At 38.8% G+C, this 20,208-nt stretch overlaps 3 protein-coding genes across 3 annotated transcripts in view; 1 reads left to right on the forward strand and 2 right to left on the reverse strand.

Annotated features, from left to right (window-relative positions):
• Positions 1–345: 345 nt before the first annotated feature.
• Positions 346–6,867, forward strand: LOC119410127 (potassium channel subfamily K member 5). Its single transcript, XM_037677033.1, has 5 exons — positions 346–667; positions 1,134–1,245; positions 5,551–5,717; positions 5,800–5,968; positions 6,066–6,867. Exons 1-5 carry the CDS (start codon positions 482–484, stop codon positions 6,767–6,769), a joined length of 1,338 nt encoding a protein of 445 aa, XP_037532961.1. The 5' UTR covers positions 346–481; the 3' UTR covers positions 6,770–6,867.
• Positions 6,868–7,249: 382 nt separating this feature from the next.
• Positions 7,250–14,636, reverse strand: LOC119410128 (serum paraoxonase/arylesterase 2). The gene is made up of 9 exons (XM_037677034.1): positions 14,545–14,636; positions 14,323–14,390; positions 14,098–14,153; positions 13,370–13,535; positions 10,247–10,370; positions 9,967–10,167; positions 9,780–9,861; positions 7,500–7,628; positions 7,250–7,427 (listed from the first exon to the last, which is right to left on the reverse strand). Exons 1-9 carry the CDS (start codon positions 14,625–14,627, stop codon positions 7,266–7,268), a joined length of 1,071 nt encoding a protein of 356 aa, XP_037532962.1. The 5' UTR covers positions 14,628–14,636; the 3' UTR covers positions 7,250–7,265.
• A 1,294-nt stretch (positions 14,637–15,930) lies between these two features.
• LOC119410129 (serum paraoxonase/arylesterase 2) overlaps positions 15,931–20,208 on the reverse strand; it is a 5,761-nt gene continuing 1,483 nt past the window's right edge. The window contains exons 5-9 of the mRNA XM_037677035.1: positions 19,101–19,227; positions 18,787–18,987; positions 18,624–18,705; positions 16,889–17,017; positions 15,931–16,770 (exon numbers count right to left, since the gene is read on the reverse strand). Coding sequence (XP_037532963.1) covers positions 16,609–16,770; positions 16,889–17,017; positions 18,624–18,705; positions 18,787–18,987; positions 19,101–19,227 — 701 coding nt within the window. The 3' untranslated portion in view covers positions 15,931–16,608. The remainder of the gene's footprint in view (positions 16,771–16,888; positions 17,018–18,623; positions 18,706–18,786; positions 18,988–19,100; positions 19,228–20,208) is intronic.

The following is a 20,208-nucleotide window of genomic DNA, read 5'->3' on the forward strand; positions in this document are numbered from 1 at the left end:
CAGGGAATGATCTGACCTACATATTGCGAAGAGGGTGCGTCCTAAGACTGAGCCTTGTGGTACACCATTTTTGACAGATAGATGCGCATTCCTTCAAGGGTTGCTAATTCCTGATCTCTCTCTAGTCTTTTGCTTATTTAGATGAAAATTGTTACTTTGATTTAAAAAAAAAAATTAAACTAAGATTTATTTTAATGTTTTTTAAACCGCTTAAAGAATATTCAGAGTCATCATTTATTAAGCTAGTTTAAGTCACGTGTTGATCTTGAGACTGTCATGAGTTTAACGCTTTTACTTTAAAAGAAGAAACGTTTCTCAGTGTGAACGGAACCACGCTGCGGGACTTTTTTGTTTTTTTATGTGTTCCTTCTGGGAGCTGCCATGCAGGCAGCTCATTAAAACCAGGAAGGATCTCAACCACAGCAGCGTGCGTGTGGAGTGGGGGTGAATGAGCGGCCCAGGCTGAAGTTATGGCTTTAATATGGCCGACAAAGGTCCATTCCTAACTTCTTGTATCATTTTCTACCTGTTCATCGGAGCCGCGATATTTCAGATCCTCGAGGAGCCCAACTGGATCTCCGCCAGAGACGCATACATCAGCAAGAAGGAGGACATCCTGGCGAGGTTTACCTGCCTCACAAAAGAAGGGCTCGATGAGATACTGGAGGTATGACACAAAACTGAAGGGAGGGTCTTTAAGCGCACCTAAAAGCTCAGGAAACTAATTTGAATTAAAAATAAATGATTTAAAAAAAACCAGCCAGTAAGTTTTGGTCTCTCTTGCTCGCTCTCTGTGTTCTGGACTAACAGCAGCCTATAAAAAAAAGCCTGGTAACTGGGGGACAACTGGTTTTTTCCATGGCTGGTTTAAAAAAAAAAAAAAAACTTTACCCAACAGCTGCAACTTCTTCTTCCCCTTTTAAGCACGAGTTAAAGAAGTTTAAAACATTTGTTGTGAAAGAAAGCATGCTCAGACATGCTTTCTAAAAGGTGCGTCTGAGACATTATACAACTTTTTTGTGCACATTCCTGAATACTTTTCTTTTCTTCTTTTGGTCAAGGCTTGTTAGGGAAAAGTAAAAGTACTTATAGTTTTTTTTAAAAACATGACATTTCCTGTGTTTACGCTCCAGATTGCGTCAGAGGCCGCAGGCCAAGGTGTGGCCATCACCGGAGACAATCACCGCAACACATGGGACTGGAGCAACTCTGTCGTCTTTGCTGCCACCATTGTCACCACTATAGGTACTAAACCACTACCTTTGTTCTGTTGGGTTTTACTGAAGAACACACTTACGTGTGTTGGTTAATTATTAAGCGCATAGCATTTTAGGTTCCATTAATGATGGAGAAACCAAAGTGCTCTGGTCTGAACCACTGATTTGAAGCTGTAGGTTTGAAAAGCTTCATTTTAGTAAATTATACATTTCATATGGCGCCATCTGTTGGCCAACCTCAAATATTGCAGTTGCACAAAACAAAGAGCAATGTGTTCTGAAACTGTAAGGCACAGTTGTGTACAGAAGTAGCTTTAATGGGAGTTGGCTTGAAAGAGCATATGTCTCCGATTTTAGCTTCTCTCCAGTGGCTCCCTGTTAAATTCAGAATTGAATTCAAAATCTTACTTTGAACCTACAAATCCCTCAACAACCTAGCTCCATCTTATATTAGAGTTTTTATTGTTCCATATTTTCCTAACAAAGCACTTTGCTCTCAGACTGCAGGCTTACTTGTGGTTCCTAGAGTTTCTAAAAGCAGAATGAGAGGAAGATCTTTCAGTTATCAGGCTCCCCTCTTGTGGAACCAACTTCCAGTTTCTGTCCATGAGGCTGACACATTGTCCAGTTTAAGACTGGGCTGAAGACTTTCCTTTTTATCAATCCTATAGTTATAGTTGGCTTGTTATACTGCCATAGGCTTAGACTACTAGAGGACAAATTGACCTAATTTCTTAAAATGAATAGTTAAAAATGAATAGATTTCATTTGAATTTTTTTTTTTTACGTGATTCTCAACCTGCCATTGTGTATCTGTTCTTCCTTCCTGTTCCTCTCAACCCCAGCTGGTTGAAGCTGACAGCTGCATGTCCTGGGCCTGGTTCTGTTAAAGGTTTCTTCCTCGTGAGGGAGTTTTTCCTTTCCACTGTCGCCTTCATGCTTGCTCACGATGAGAGTTCTGTGATGGAGTTTAACTCAAAGCAGTCTGCTCTTCATATAAATAATTTTATTATCACATATATATATATGTATATGACTTGATGCTATATAAATAAACTGAATTGAATTGGCTGTAACACAATGGGTGGTGGCACAAAGGGTCCCAAGGCTTTAGCAGTCAGAAACATAAATTATTTCTTAAGGCTGGCTGCTCATATCATCACAGTCCCTGTGACCCACATCTTCAATCTCTCCATAAGACAAAACTCCATCCCAGACACTTGGAAAACAGACTTTGTTCTTCCTTTGCTGAAGGGAGGTGACCCCACCTCACTGAACAACTATCGACCAATCTCTAAACTCTGCATTTTAGCCAAGGTTCTAGAAAAACTGATAAACTCTCAAATTCAAAATTACCTGGACTCATTTAACATCTTACCTCCACATCAATCTGGTTTCAGGAAACAACACAGCACAACCACTGCTTCACTGAAGGTTTTTAATGACATTGTCGAAGCACTGGATGCTAAGGATTATTGTGCTGCACTTTTCTTAGACCTGTCTAAAGCTTTTGACACTGTGGATCATAACATCTTGTGTCATAAGCTCTCAGAAATCGGTTTCTCAGAACACACCATTGGTTGGTTTTCTAACTATCTTTCAGACCGGAGGCAATGTGTTCAACATAATGGTACTTCCTCCAGTTATTTAACAGTAAACAATGGTGTACCACAAGGCTTCGTCTTAGGACCCACCCTCTTTACAATCTTCATACATAATGTAGGTAAAAACATCCCTAATGCATCCATACATTTCTATGCTGATGACACAGTTGTTTATTGTCGAGCTAAAACTGTTGCTAAGGCTTTCCAGCTTTTGAAATCTGCATTCAACTACATCCAGACAGATTTGTTCCGCCTCAAACTTGTCCTAAATGCCGACAAAACCAAAGGGATGCTTTTTTCAAATAGGAAGTTGGTCCCAGCAGTTCTTCCTCTGATTTCATCCTCAAATGGTGTCCCTATTGAGTTTGTTGATTCCTATAAATATTTGGGTATCTTGGTCGACTCGCATCTCTCTTTTAAGCTCCATGTGGAAAACTTAGTAAAGAAACTGAAAGTTAAACTGGGTTTCTTTTTCAGAAACAGATCCTTTCTAACCCTGAATGCTAGAAAATGCCTTGTATCTGTGACTTTCCTTCCCTCCATTGATTACGGTGACATTATTTACATGAACGTTCCTACAAGAACCCTGCAGATGTTGGATGCTGTCTATCACGGTGCACTAAGATTCATAACTGGCTGTGATTATCGTACTCACCACTGCACCCTGTATTCACTGGTTAACTGGACATCATTAACTTCACGCAGACTCTCTCACTGGTACATTTTCATCTTTAAATCACTTCTTGGTCTGCTGCCTTCATACATCTCCTCCTACATGTCTCTGCATGAGTGCAGCTACGGCGTGTGCTCTCAGGACATTATTACCTGCAGTGTTTCCTCAATGAGGACTGAACTAGACAAAAGGGCCTTCTCCTACTCCGCTCCTGTTTCCTGGAATATCTTACAAAAACAATTGAAGCTCTCGACCTTGACCTCTCTAAGTGGCTTTAAGAATCTGTTGGACTCCTGCCAGGGACCAATGCAGACATGTTCCTGTTATTAGTTTTCTACATTCGCCTTAGAATCTAGCTGTTTTTTTGTTACCTTTTTTCTTTTAGCCATCCTATTTGTAAAAAAACCCCCACTGCATTATGATGTTTTATAATTGTTTATTGTTGTTGCTGTTGTCCATTGTTGTCATCTTTCTTTGTTGAAATCAGGTCTCTCTTGAAAAATGAGTCCTCGAGGCTCAATGGGATTACCTGTCTAAATAAAGGTTGAATGAAAAAAAAAAACTGTTTTGTTTCTTGAACCTGACACCTAGGGAGAATTTTAAAGACCCATATGCATTTCTGTGTTCATCTAGCAATCTCAGGCTCTTTCATAAAGCAGTTCTGCAAAATACCTGCTCAGACCAGTCTGTCTTCATGTTCCCTCTAGCAGTTCATAAATCACAGATGGAGTCTGTCCACCATGTCCAGCACCAATGCAAGCTTAAGATGAAGCAAACTTTGCAGAACCAAACGAGGCATGAAGCAGAACTCAGCTGGGCTGACGAGGAGCACACGGCATTAAATGTGACAGATGTCTGCCTCATACTGTTTTGAAAAGCATGTTTAATCAACTCATTTTAGCAATTCTTTGGTTTACAAATTTTTAAAACAATACAAAGTTACTGTGCCTCATCAGCATAATGCCCTTAGTAATGTTTTTTGTTTAATCCTGCACCTGGGTGGTCACACAGACTACGTATAATCACTTCATCACATTACTGATCCGCTGCACTGTCAGCAGTTTCACCTCTGTTACTACCTTGCTTTGTGGGACAAAGATGAAGTGTAATTATCCGTTACTATGATAGTTGTGGAGTCGCGGTGAGGGTGAGCCTGAGACCCAGACAACCACATCGTCCAGAATTCCAAGACATTCCCAGCCAAGTCTTTTTACCGTGTCCTGTGTCTTTCCCAAGGTTTCTTCCCAGTTGTACCAGTCCCATTCCTTACCAAATGCCCAAACCACTTCAAATGGGTCTTTTCACCACAACAGACCAGCAAAGATTATGCAATAGTACAGAAGCTGCACCAATCTGTGTATGCCCCATTCAACTTTTACTCAGACCCACTTAGACATATACCGTAACTAAGTAAATAATGTTTTTTCTGCCAACCAGGCTACTCAAAGTGCTTTACAAAACTAATCTGAATAAATGCTTCTTTAAAGTCTAACTCGTGCTTTAAATGGCATTCATACACCAATGGGGCACACAATGAGGGCTTTAGTGTTTTGCCCAGGAACACTTGGACATGTGATCGCATACTGCCAAGTGCTGCTTTCAACGCTTCCATTGGATGACAACTTCAACCACTGAACCACAGCGGCCCATGGCGGGGCGAGAAGCTGGAAGTTGAAGCCACAAAGGTTATCTCTAAAGGAACAAACATGGTTCTAAAAATACAACATGACAACCAAAACACATACATTTAAGACAGTAGAAGCTAATGGAGTTGCTTGGTCTGGTCCATTTTTATACCAAACCACCCTTTTAACCCAATTCTGGCTACATATTTGACCACATGCAATTAAAAAAAAAAAAAGTTTAATAATCATAATGACAAATATTGTCATCACTCCTGTCTTTTCCATCCTTGAAATGCTTGGCGTGTTTCACCATCATCTAAACTCAGTGTGGGAGGCAGTGGGTGTCCATTGGACTGATCAAACGAGTAACCCGTGCTGTGCCATATTAAAATTTTAATTCCTCCTGATTTTCTCTCCAATCTAATCTTTAGGTTATGGTAATGTTGCTCCCAAGACCAAAAGTGGGCGAGTGTTCTGCATCCTGTATGGCCTCTGTGGGATCCCCCTCTGCCTGGTGTGGTTAAGCACACTGGGTTCCTTCTTTGGTGACCGGGCTAAACGTCTGTCTCAAGTTCTGATCCGGAAAGGTGTTACAGTGGTAAGAATCCAGTTGATACCAAAATTGTGCACAGAAACAAACAATTTCTCAAAACAATAATTTTGTCTCCTTTATTCCCCAGAAAAAGATCCAGTTTACTTTAACAGCTTTATTTCTTTTATGGGGGCTGCTGGTTCACTTGGTGATCCCTCCATTTATTTTCATGGTTGTGGAGGGATGGAGCTACTTGGAAGGCATCTATTTCTCCTTTATTACACTCACAACAGTTGGTTTTGGAGATTATGTGACAGGTAAGGGCTTTTTCTTGAAAAGTTGATTGGGGGGGGGGGGGGGGGGGGGTTGTATTGTGAAAAGAAATGCATGCTTGAGCATATCCTCTCCTTTCAGGTGTAAATCCAGACATAGAATACCCTAGGCTCTACAGGGTATTTGCCGAGCTGTGGATCTACATGGGACTCGCCTGGTTGTCCTTGTTCTTCAGCTGGAACGTCCATATGGTTGTAGAAGCTCACAAAGTGCTGAAGAAAAAGAGACATCGGCACAGACACCCCTACGACGAGAAGCCAGAGCATAAGAAGGAGAAGCAACACCTGGATCAGAAGCAAACAGTCGTCGACATCTTCAGCTATCTTTCTAAGGAGGACGACGACTACAGCACCGTCATCAAGAAGATCGGGTTAGCAGCGAGGAGAAAACAGCAGGTGGACAGCATAAACCGCTCAAAGAGCTGCAGCGACATCTTGGCCAACAACCTTCCCATTTTGGAGCACTCGCCGCTGCACAAACGAAATTTCAGTTTTCACGACGTGTTTGTGAGCGCGGAGTTGGGCGACAATGACCTTGAGCAAGAAAAGGAGAATCTTTTGAGACATGAAAGTGTCAAAAAACCTGAGCTGACAGCGTGCGTCAAAAAGGACCATGGGGAGACCAAGAGTAATAGGTCTTCTGAATCAGAACCGATCTTTTTTTCTGTACCAGCCAAAGATGAAACGGAGGAGAAAGTGCAGCATCCTAAGGGTGGGGAGACTAGGTTTACAATTTATAAAGTGGCAGAGAACGATATGTCTTCAGATAATCACGAAAACGGGTAAGTGATACTTATTCCCCCAACAGGAATAGTGAGACTGATTTCAGTTGCATTTGTCCAAAATTTCTAAACAAAGTTTGTAAAACTTTGTGGAAAGGTAGCACGGGGGGGGGGAAGGCTCACATTTAGGTGTGGGATAACTTTAACAAGCAACTTTTTTTAAACAAGCATATGGAGCTAGTTTTTGCTCTTTTTTTTTCTTAGTGTAGGAAAACATTAAATTGTGTCTACATTGCAAAAGTTTTTTTCTGTTGTGTATCAAAGTACTGTATATGCATTTCTTTGTCATAAACATCTATCATATCAGAGGTTGTGCTTTTGAATACTTTTGTTTCACAATGAAACACTTAATCAAATTAGCTGAACCAGCTTAGCCAATGTAAACCCTTAAGATTTGAAAAGATAAAAAAAAAAGTATTTTTTATTCTGTCTATGCAGACTGTTACTTACAAAACTGCTACCATTAAACAGGTAAGCTGGTAGATACACAATATTCAAGTTTATTTTAAAATGCAGTACAAGGCTTTGTGAATAACTGTGCCGATAAGCAACTTTCCCTCGTAGACTGTTGCTACTGAGGAGCCCATCAACTCGTGGCCATCATCACCATACTCCAGGGTCACTACCGGCTGATCCGAGAGAATGTTCTTTATCCGGAGCACCTACAAAAAAAATACTGTTAAACTCATTTGAAGATAAATATCTAAATTTTAAATTTACTAAAAAACACTCGCCTCTGATCCAGGTGGATCTTTGAGATCATAGGATAGAAGCTTCCCGCCGTTTGGATGACAACCGACCCATAGGTCGCCCGTTCTGCGATCTACCTCGATGTTATCACATAGTGATCCGACAGCTACAGACTGTTTCAAAGGACACAATACATGGCAGATAAAACCTGATAAGTATGTCTTGTCCTACAAACTGATTTAAGAGAATGAATTTCACAAACGCCCCTCCCCAACCCCAGTGGAAAAGCACAAAAGATGTGAAACGACAGTCAAATGTTGTGAAAAAGAAAACATTTGCTTCTAGATGTGCACGAGGAGATTACACATCATTTGATTTGGCATAACTGCAACAAATCTCCCTACTGGCACCTCCAAAAGCAACAAGGCATTGTTTTTCTTTAATCCGTTAGGTTAGGCTAACAGTGGAAGCTGCTGGTTGTAGCTTTGACCAAGGTCAGAGGCTAAATGTTTGACATAAAAATGGTACTTCATCTAGCTACTTAACCGTGTGCCACAAGGCTCAATTTTTAGGATCCACTCTTTTTACAATCGAGTAACTTCAGTCAAAACATTCCTGACGCATGCATCTCTATGCTGACGACACTATTAATTGTAGAGCTAATACAGTTGCCAAGATTTTCCAGCTTTTACAGTCTGCACTGATATTCAGTCTGACTTAAGCCCCCAGTATATTCCCGCGTGTGTAACTCCGCAGGGCATGTCCGTGTAAAGCTCCATTTTTATGACCGCATACGCTGTGTTGCAAAATAAACTGCCCAGCCATGGACTGTTTTGTATGCAACACCAAATTCCCCTTCTTCATCCCTGATCTGGCCTTTTTTTTTTTTTGCCAAAAGGCAAGTGATCTTTTCCTCCATTGATGCCATGACTGAAATGGTGAGAAATTAAGGAATTTGTCATGAGCGAATTAAAATCATGTCCAGTGTGGCTGCAGGAGGGTCTGGAGATTTCCTGGTGGGCTGGTCTGATGTGTGGGCTGCAGGGCCAGCACTCCCGTTTTTTTTTTGTTGTTGTTTTTTTTAGAACTTTTTATTAACAACAAACACAGAACACCGCTGCGGCTGGAGCTGCCAGCTCTCGTTTTTATTTTATTTTTTTCAACCTGTCAATCAATCCAGTAGGCCTGTCAGCAAATGACCAATCAGCAAACTCAAATTTGTCCCGAAGGTAAACGCCCCTTGTCTGCAGAGCTGCTCTGCAGCCGCTCAGGGTGGACGCTCGAACATTAAGTCTCAACCCTCTGCGCAGTTTCCGCGCAGCTGACAGGACGCGGGCGTATACTGGAAACTTTATTCCATTTTATGCTGGTGCTAAATGCTGACAAAACCAAAGGGATGTTATTTTTCAAACAAAGTTGGTGCCAGCAGTTCTTCCTCATATCTCATCCATGCATGGTGTTCCAATTGAGTTTGTGGATTCTTACAAATACTTCGTTGGGAATTTTGGTTGATGCACATCTCTTAAACCACATATTGAAAACTTGATAAAGAAACTGAAATTAAAACTGGGTTTCTTTTTCAGAAATCTATCTTGCTTAACTCTGAATGCCAGAAAACACCTTGTAACTGCTACCTTCCTACCAGCCATCGACTATAGTGTCATTTACATGAATGCCCCTGCCAGCACCCTGCGGATGTTGGATGTTGCTGTCTATCATGGTGCACTAAGATTCATAACTGGTTGTAACTACCATACCCATCACTGCACTCTATTCATTGGTCATCATTAACTTCACGTAGACTCTCACACTGGTACATTTTTCTATAAACCCCTCCTTGGTCTGCTGCCTTTTTATAGCTCCGTCACTTTGTCAGTGCAGTTACAGCATGTGCTCTCAGACCATCATTACCTGCAGCGTTCCCTCAGCGCAGACTGAACGTGGCAAAAAGGCCTTTTCCTACTCTGCTCCTGCAACATCTTGCAATAAGATCTTTAGGGGATTTTAAACATTTGATAAGGTCAATAGAAACATCAAAGCAAATAGGTTCTTGTTTTTAGTATTTTACCTTATTTTATGGCACCTTGTTTTATCGTTTTATAATACTATTTTAATTGCATTTTACTGTAGTTTATTGTTGTCTTTACTTTATATGTTGTCTGTCAAAAACAGGCCTCTCTTGTAAATGAGTCCTCATGACTCCATGAGACTAATCTGTATAAAAGGGTTAAATAATTTTTTTTTTTAAATCACTAACATTTGAACTGTTTGTGCATTTGTTTTGCCAACATTAAAATAAGAAATAAATAAAAAAAATGCATCACCTTAACATACACCAACTGTTCCCCATGTTGTCGCTCAAAAACATCGATTTCATGGTCCATGATATCCGAAACGTAAATATACCTGTAACAAAATAAAACGTAATTTGAGGTATTTTTTTTTAAATCAATATATTATTCCCTCTGAAAACATGCACACGTACAGCTGCTGTAATAAACTGATAATAACCGTTTGTCAGGAGATATGTTTATCCCGTTTGCGGACATAATCCCATCAGCTGCCACCCTCACTTCCTCTGGACTGTAGTACACCACATCACACCAGGGCAGACCCAGGAAGAGAGTCAGGAAGTGGAGAGCAGTGTTTTGAAAATAGTGATCGTTTGTGGCGTAGAAATGCTCCGCTCCAACCGCAACAATGTCATTCACACTGAGAAGGAAAACAAAGAGACATGCTTTTAAAACGTGTAGCTAATAATAAAGTAAGAGCTTCAATATACAGTATATACCTGTACAGTAGGGGGTGTTTTATAGTTTTTAGATGCACGAGTGTGTCCTCCTCAACAAAACGAAAGATTTCCACCTGGCTTTTGTGATGAGGGTGATTGACAACAAACAGATACACAGAATCATCTGCAAAGAAACGGTTTATTCTTCTAAGTGCGATGAAACATTGGAAAAACAATTTTTTTTTAATTATTTTGGGCAGCACGGTGGCGCAGTTGGTGCAGCTGCCGCCTCTCAGCGAGGAGGTCGCTACAGTTCAAATCCCAGCATTGGGGCTTTTCTGGGTGGAGATTGCATGTTCTATTTGTGCATGCGTGGGTTTTCTCCGGGTACTCTGGTTTCCTCCCACAGATGCATGTTAGGCTGATTGGTAACTCTAAATTGTCCCTAGGTGTGAGTGAGAGAGTGAATGGTTGTTTGTCTCGTTTGTCTCTATGTGTCCCTGTGATGGACTGGAGACCTGTCCAGGGTGTCCCTCGCCTCTTGCACAGTGACTGATTGATATGGGCACTAGTGAACCCTGCGACCCAAAAAGGAAGCGGGTAAAGATAATGGATGGATGGATCTATTGTTTTGACATACAGTACATATTCTGATTTAAAGGGATAGTTCAAATCAATCTGAAATTGGGCTACGAGTCAAGGTTCAAAATAGTGAATCTCTTTGTTGTGATCAAAAACACTTTGAATGGCATCAGATGGAAATAAAACTCAAGTCTTACAGGACCAATGAGCTAATGTTAGTCTGGAAACAGCTGATTAAAGTGGATTGCTGCCGTTTTAAAAAACAACTAATCACTTAATAGGAGTTTGTCAACATTTTATAAACCTTTACATTGCGGTCAAGTTTTCATTAAAACCAGTTATTTATTTGTTACCAGCAGCAGCTAGTCAGTGCAGCGTGAATTTTCCTGCAGGAATATTATATTGCTGCTTGAATAACCATGAAATGGACGGTAGTGTAAGAACAAGTAGAAAATGGGCAAAAAAAAAAATGCTTCTGGAGATGATCTGCTTGGATGAAATTGATGATTTAATGATGGGTAGCTACGAAATCCCACTTCTAAAGTAGATTGACATTTTAAAAACAAGTCAAATCTTCACCATGTTTATGCAAATGTTTGTTTTTAATAAAGATTTACACTGCCACCAGTGTGGGACTGTATGGTTATCGAAAAAGAATTACAATAAATAAAATCAATAAATCCTTGATAGATAAATAAATCCTTGACACATCAGGTCTCGTAAATGAGTTCTCATGGCTCAATGGAACTAACCTGTTTAAATAAAAGGTTGAATTAAATAAAATCTTGATGGAATTGGCACAGGTTGCACTACAAGTGCTTGGAGTCGTTCAAGATGGAAGTAATCCACTTTGGAGTTAGCAGTGTTCATATTAGTCGTTAGCTCATCAGTCCGGTAGGACTTAAACTACCGGTATTTCTCCAATCTCAACTTGCAGGTAAGAGGTTTTTATTTTCCAAAAACCTTCACTTTAAAAAAGGTGAACATACCTTTAATGTTCTGTTACTAAACTATTGAACTCACTTCAGTGTTTCGTTGACTACGTCTCCACATTAACAAGGAGATAAACATTAAATCTGTGTGATAAATCTAATCCTCGTAAAAGGAAACCTAGTAGCAGGGCTGTGTTTAAGAACAAAGTACAACCTAAAGCAGCATAAGGGGGTTGGGGAGGAGGGACGAGAGAGGCAGCTAAAAATAAAATCAAAAGAGTAACACTAGACTTTGCACTACATTCCTGTGAACTTCTTATGTGCTGGGATTATATCCCTTCGATTCAGCAACCGAAGCTCAAATAAAGAAAAGCATTACCATAGAAGAGAAGCACAACCTGCACAACAAGCCACCCTGGCCCAGATGCATCAAAACAGGCCCAGACCATGATACTACCAACCACATTTCATAGATGGGATAAAGTTCTTATGCAGGAATGAAGAGTGTTCCCTTCTCTAAACATAACACTTTTCAAAAGAAGGTTAAATCATTTCATCTGGACCAGATGATCTAACCTTCTTTTGTTGTCTACCTGGATGACTGAGCCTACAAACCTATAACACTTTTCATTTCAGCCAAAATAAGTTCTATTTTGTTCTCATCCATCCGAAAAAACTTTCTTCCAACAGCCTTCTGGCTTGTCCACGTGCTCTTTAGCAAACTGCAGACAAGCAGCCATGTTCCTTTTGGAGAGCTTCAACAACTCCTTTTCAGAGGTCCTCAGAAATCTCGTTCGTTGGGTCCATGATCCACAAAACTTGTTGTGAAGAGCAGACTTTGATAGATCCCCGTTCTTTAAATCAAAAACAGGATGCCCACTCACACCTGATAATCATCACATTGACTGAAAACACCCGACTTTAATTTCACCTTCAAATTAACTGATAAACCTAGAGGTTCACATACATTTACCACTCAAATATGCAATATTGGATCATTTTTCGCAATAAATAAATGACCCAAGTATAATATTTGTCTCATTTGTTTAACTGGGTTCTCTTTATCTACTTAAAAAAGGACTTGTGTGAAAATCTGATGATGTTTCAGGTCATATTGTATTTATGCAAAAATATAGAAAATTCTAAAAGGGTTCACAAACTTTCAAGCCCCACTGCAAGTAGCCGATTAGGATGTGACACCAGGAGTTTCCAATACTGAACCGGTTTACAATATTTTAAATTTTCTGATACTGAAGTCCTTCGGATTTAGGACGAAACGTGTAAAAAAATTAAAAAAACACATCCAAGACTCGACTGAACTTCGCTGGATTTTTTACCTGGATTATTGAGCATGAACTTTGATCTTTCTGACATAATTTCTGTTTTTCATTATCTATAAGCCATAATCATCAAAATTACAAGAAATACAAGAAACCTGTACCACAGGAGCAAACCCAATTCAAGATGGCCACCACAACTAATTTTAGCAAACATGTCATGGCAAAAACTCAAAATGTACAAAAACTGAGCTGAAACTCAATGCGTTTGTAACCGAGTCATTCCCTACACTCTGACATCTCATGATTTTGTTTTTGCAGGCAGCTAAAAATAATAATATACAGTTCTGCGCAACTGTTTCTAGCATTGAAAGATTGTTTTGTGCCCTGACCTGCTTCATCCTTGTGCACGCTGATGCCGTGCGGATTAAATGAGCGGAGGTCCAGTTCTCCTTCCATCTGCAGCAGCACCGGGGTCGGATTTGGATGCAGCAGATCTAAAACGTACATCTTCCCAGGTTCATCAGAGAACGATGGCAATCCAGGATATTTCAGCCCCTGAAAAAAAGAACAAAAAATATATATTAATAAATAAATAAATAAATAAACTTTCAATGAACTCCTTTTTATACAGAATTAAACAAAACAATTTGTAATAAAACCTAACCATGATGTGATTGATAAAAATGATAAAAGTGTTTTTCCTGAAGGGAAGGTCTACTTCAATCCAAGGAGTTGGATTGTGGAATGTTCTAGAAAGTGATGTTAAAATTGCCAAGTCAATGTGTACATTTACAAAAAAAAAAAAAAGATCAAAACTGAATTGTTAAAAAAAAATATATGAAGTAGCTCAGTGTGTTTTGTATTAGAGTTAGAAAAATTAGAAAGAGTTATTCGTTTTTTTCTGTTACTTGATTATTATTATGATTGAACTAATTGTTTGGGGGAAAAAAAGGGGGGGGGGGGCAGATATAATAAGATTTTTTCTTCTTTCTGCTGCCTTTCATTTTAAATCTCTTGTATTTTTTTATTTATTTTAATATAGTTTATGGATTTTTTTTTTTTAATGAATAAAATTTATACCATACCATTTTGCAGCTCTCTTATAATACAAACATACTGTGCTTATGAAGGCCAGTCCATCTTCAAGTATGGTGATATCCTCAGCTCCATAGTCTGAAGAAAGGTGCAAGAGTCAAACCTAATCTTTATCAGTCTGCTGCATTCACCCTTAGCCCATTTCATTATTTGGACTTCACTCTTCAGCTGCTGACATTACAGTGTTGAGCTAGAATGGGTCGCTATAAATCCAAAACTACAGACACTTACTATAAAAAATGCATACCTATATTCTTTAAATAACGACAGTTGAGGTGTTTCATCGGCATTTTTCTGGAGGAGAGGGACATGTTTCTGCAGGTTAGAAGAAAGCAGCGTTGTTAGTCTGAATGCACTGCAAGGTTTTATTGAAGGAAACGGTACAAAAAACGGCAATAAACTACTTTTATCGTCGGATCTGTGACCCTCAACATGTCACACTTAAAAACAAAAAAGCACAAGTACTTACTTGAGTTTGACGAACGCATGTCCTATGAACACCGCCAGAGCAACAACAGCAGCCGAAACCAGAAGTTTCTTCATGGCAGCCATGTTGGACCATCACCTGCACCAACCTGATGGTTCTGCCTTTTAAGGCAGCTACTCCTCTTGTTGCGTTTTACTCTTTACAGAGTCAACGTCCTACATAAGCCGGACATTTTTACTTTAAAGGTGCACGCTATTTGGTTGAAATAAAGTTTATATATATAAAAAAGCAAGCTATTATTTTTTATTTTATTTAACATGTTTAACTGCATTGCTAATATCGATGCTCGGTTCACTGATAAATTTGATTAAAAAAATCGGCCAAGTCTGGTTATTGCACTATAAATTGTGACATTTATTTACCAGTGAAATCTACAAAAGCAAACTGAAAAACAGTTTTTTTTGTGTGTGTGTGAAAATATAGTAAATATTGAGTGCTAAAAAGTACGGAATCCCGGAGGGGACATGGAGAATTTTTTTCGTTTTTCTAAAAAATCTCCCGCGAAGTAGGCCAACACTAATTGCTTAAATTAGAACACGCTAAATGGCTCGTAACAAGCAAACATATTAAACAAAAACCAAACGTAGCAAAAAAAAACAAACAAACAAAAAAAAAAAAAACAAAAGCAGCAAAAGGGTAGGTAACAGCTAAATGTATCAACATAACAAAGTGGCTAAAAAGTACAAGTAGTAGGCTATAGACTTCAGAGGAAAATGTTTAAGGGAAGAGATTTTTTTTATAGATTTCTTTGATGATTATTTGCAAACAAAAATAATTTGAATAGTATAAAAGTTACAAAACCCCAAACTCATAATCTCCTGAACGAGCAGTTTGACACATGGATGCCAAAAATCGAAAAAAGACAAAAATGCAGAGCTTTTTACAAATAGATTACTAAAAATTCTAAAAAACAAAAACTGATTACTGAATTGTCTTTCACACATTGAAAATATATAATTTACAAAGACTCGTGCAGACTATGGCAATGGTTCCCAACCGTGGTCCCTGAGGAACACCATTCTGCATATTTTAATTGTCTCCCTGCTTTGACATGCCTGATTTGAATGAAGGGGTGATTATCAGGCTTCAGCAGAACTTGATAAAGTAATAAAATCACAGAATCAGGGGTGTTGGAGCAGAGAAACAACTAAAACATGCAGGTGGTGTTCCTCAAGGACCAGTGTTTGGGAACCACTGCTGTAGGATTTGCTTTTTGCACCGCTTGATGACGATACCAACCTGTTAGCACTGGATGTAGAAAATTTTCCGTCAGGCAAAAAAAAACTGATTTCAAAACGTTAGATAAATGAAAATTACGTTATTCTTGCATTTTCAGTTGGACACTGGACAACTGTTAGCACAACTCCCTTTATTTTTTGTAAAACTGAATTTACTGTGACAAAAAATTACAACATTAATAAAAATAAAAATAAATCACATTTCAGTCTTTTACCCAATTAAAAATATTCTTATGACATGAAAGCAAGATATATTCTTCTAACTTTTGTAAACAGTTTCCATATGTAGGTCCCTTATTATCACATTTCAGTAAGCTGCATGCTGTTCGCTCTGAGGCTCAGGTAAACATCATCATCCTCCGGTATCTCCTGGAGCACCTTTAAAGAGATACTTCTGATATTTTGCAAAGGGGGTGTGTGGAACAATTTAAACATATATCTTAACTCTTGTCTGTAGGTATTTAAATAACCTCAGCTTAGAGAAATATTGAGTAATTCTGATTTGATTGACAAGTTAGTGACTAGTTCAATGAGGCTAAGATTACAGGATATCTGCCCACTCATAGCTGTTAGCTTGTCAGTATGGTCAGAATTAAACTATTTTCACAAACTGATGTCATTCAAGGGCATTAGATTAACCCCGATAACCTTTCTAAAGAACCCTACTAAAAAAAATTAAAGTTTTAAGCATAATGGCACAAGCGTCTTTAAACACCTTGCAGGTTTTAATTATCTCTTAAATGACAAAGTTTTTGGGTGAATCTTAAGTTTCCGTAATTAAATGTCATTACAGACTCCAGCTTTATGACTACTTTAAATCACAGCACAAAGCTTTATGAAACACAGAGCCAATGAGCAACTTCCCCCCATAGGTGGTCGCCACAGAAGAGCCCATGATCACATGACCATCATCTGCGTACACTTGAGTGACCACAGGCTGATCGGAATGGATGTTCTCGATGCGGATGACCTGCAAAACATTAATCGGAAGAAACATGCAATTAGAATTGAATTAAAAACGTTCAAACCAGTTTTTTGTTTTTTTTGTCATTCAAGCCAAACATCAACATCTAAAACCTCTGACAAACCTCTGATCCTGGAGGGTTTTTGGCGTCGAACAGGAAAATCTTTCTTGCATTAGGGTGACATCCCAGCCAAAGGTCGCCAGTTTCAGGATCAACTTCAATATTGTCACAGAGGGAACCCACAGCTACTGACTGGTAAGGAAACACAAGCGGATATATTAATAAACACGTCACACACCTTAATCTGTCTTTGATGAACGCAGTTAAAATTTAATGAAATCTCAAAGCAGTTTAACTTGAACCCCGTTTCGTGAACCTGTTGATGTTAATTTCACATTTAATTAAAATTATGTGGTTTTTACAAGCCAGACAGCGGCAGCAGTTTGTTGTAGCAGCTGCATTATGCCAGAATAACCATGTAATGTGAAACAAATGGTGACATGAGGGTTTAAAGTTTTAAATTAAGATTGTCTCACGATGAGAAATGGCATTTGTAGCAATTTTGGACAAGACATGAAAATACACACAATTTCATGCAATATTGCAAGATGCCACACTCAGTTTTCAACGACTCAGCTACATCACATGAAGTTTTAAAGTCAGCGTCTGTAAAATTGAGTTATAGTCATTTTTATGTTGACAAATGTCAATTAGGTGTAGCATCCATCTTGAATTGTATCGACGGCCAACATTTATGTTGTAAGGGTACAACTAATGATTGCTTTCTGAAAGTTTCTTCAGGTCCAGCAGTACATGAAACATTTTGCTAACAGACAAACCAGGTGACTTCTACAATTAATGCTCAAGTTTGTGCGATGAAGAGCGCTTGGAGTAAATGCTGTGAACTACACATCTACAACCGCACTAGAATTTAGCACAATATCTGCAAAGTCAACTAAACTATAGCCATTTTTGTGTTTTCAAGGTTTCATTATTGTCATTTTCATCATATGTGGTACATGTGGTGGAACAAAATTGTGTACACAGGCTCCCAGTTACATCCAACAAAAGTATAAACTGTAAAAGAAAAACTTTTTCTAAGGTCAGTTGGCTATAGTAGCCATCTTTCACTGGGTGGTCTCCAACTGTTAATTGGTTATAATTGTTCGTCTAATGATCATTTCCTGAAAGTTTCATTTAAATCCTTTCAAGTGGTTCATGAGATATTTTGCAAACACAACAAGTTGTCTTCAAGGCGGCATGGTGATTCAGTTGGTAAAGCTGTCACCTCAGCGAGAAGGTCACCGGATCGAATCCCGGTCCAGGGGCCTTTCTGGGTGGAGTACATGATCTTCAGAACTTGTCCACACCTCCCAGGAGGAGTCACCACTGTCATGAATGGGAAGCCCTATATTCTACTTCACGTGCCCCAGCTCTCAACCAATACAATCTCACCATCTCGTGTTCTATGGTGGGTGCATGGAGGATGGGATTTGTAAGTGTGGAACTAAAACTACATTCCCTACCGGAAACGGAAATCAGATTGTGTTCTAACACAATATCATACTAAATAAGTTAAACAAATCCACACATTTCATTAAGCTAAAATATTATCAGGATAAAAATATACTTCACAGCCATCTTGAATTGAGCGGACTCTAAAAGTTTAATCAGTCGTAGATTACTTTCTGCAAGTTTCCTCAACATTTATCGAGCGGTTCCTGAGATATTCTGGTAACAGACCAACACGTGATCACACATGCTGGCTTCACCTTTTGGCTGTCGGCAATAGCTAAATAACTGGTTCTTGAAAACTAAACCAAGTCCATCAGTGAACATTCATGTTGCTTCCTTTTACCTTCACGAGAGTCAAGTCATTGTTTTCCTTCCGCTCCAACACGAACACATCGTGGCTAAATACACTTGACACATATATGTACCTACAAATGATAGACAGTTTTAAAACAACAAGATTCAGACAGAAATAAAAACATTCAAATCTTTTTGCAGATGGCTCCGACCTTTTGTCTGGAGAGATATTGATCCCATTTGCAAAGTAATAGCCGTCAGAAACCACTTTCACCTCCTCAGGACTGTAGTATACAACATTGGTCCAAGGCAGAAGCAGAAGAAGCTCCAAGCGTTTGAGGATTTCATTGTGGAAGTAGTGATCATTGGTGGCATAGAAACTGTCCACTCCCAGCGCAACTATATCGTTTACACTGTAAAAAATAAAAATCACTACTTCAAAATTTCCAAAGATGGTAACAAGCCTGAGACTGAGAACACGTACCTGCTTTGTAATTATCATATTAAAGAATATACTGTAGGTTACCTGTGCAGAAGTTCATGCTTGATGGTTTTCAAATGGATCAGCGAGAAGTCTTCCTCTACAAATTTGAAAAGCTCCACTTGGCTTTTGTGTTGAGGATGATTGACAACGAACAGGTAGACTGCATCGTCTGTGGAATGATGCGAAACAAGAAAAACATGCAAACCAGACTAGAAATATCAGAGAGTAAGAACATGGAAGACTTGGGGAAAAAAGTAAACTTTCAACAATAGAGAAAAGTAAAAAAGGCAACTATGGTACATTTTAATTTAGAGAAACTGGAGTACTATTTCCCATTTCTCATGCGTTGCTGGTACCTCTTGTGCAAGCATACGAAAATGAAAAGCCTAGCTGTCCTTGAAGGCATATTGCTCCCACCTTTCAGCTACTAACACATCTGATTTTAGCACAGTCTGTCAAACTAAGTTAAACCCATATTTGTGTTGCTAATGCCAACAAGAGAAATTTTATTTCCTGTGAAAATGCAGCGTGAATGCTTGTTGCAAAAGAACTTGCTGAAAAACAGCTGAAATTAGCTAAAAAAAAATATATGTAAAAAAAATCTGAAACGTAGCTGAAATTGAAGAACAAGCCCAAAATAGCAGAAGAAAGCAGAATGAACATAGTTTTGCTGAATTGGGTTAAATAAGAAGGAATTTAAAAAAATGGAAATTAGCAACAACAACAAAAAAATTTGAAATTAGCAAAAAGTAGCTGAAAAGAAGCTGAAAAGTCAGAAAGAAGCTTAAACTACGAGAAGGAAGCGGAAATAGATTAAATGAGCTAAAAAAAAAAGTGGAATTTGCTGGAAAAGCTAAAATTAGCATAAAAACAGCTAAATAGTAGCTGATGTAAAAAAATGATTAAACTAGCAGAAAAAAGCTGAATGGAGCATAAATATGTTAATTAGTCTGAAAGTAGCAGAAATTACCACAAAAACTTGAATTAATCTGAAAACAGCTGAAATTACATAGCTAAAGTAAAGCTAAAAAGCTAGCAACAAGCTTAAATTAGCAGAAGGAAGTAAAGTGAGCATATTTGCCCAATTAGGCTGAAAGAAACAGAAACGAGCAAAAAAGTGGAAATTATCTGAAAAAAACTGAGATTACAC

This window comes from Nematolebias whitei, chromosome 5, assembly GCF_014905685.2.
Source record: "Nematolebias whitei isolate Nwh7 chromosome 5, NemWhi1, whole genome shotgun sequence".
In the NCBI taxonomy this organism is placed as follows: Eukaryota; Metazoa; Chordata; class Actinopteri; order Cyprinodontiformes; family Rivulidae; genus Nematolebias; species Nematolebias whitei.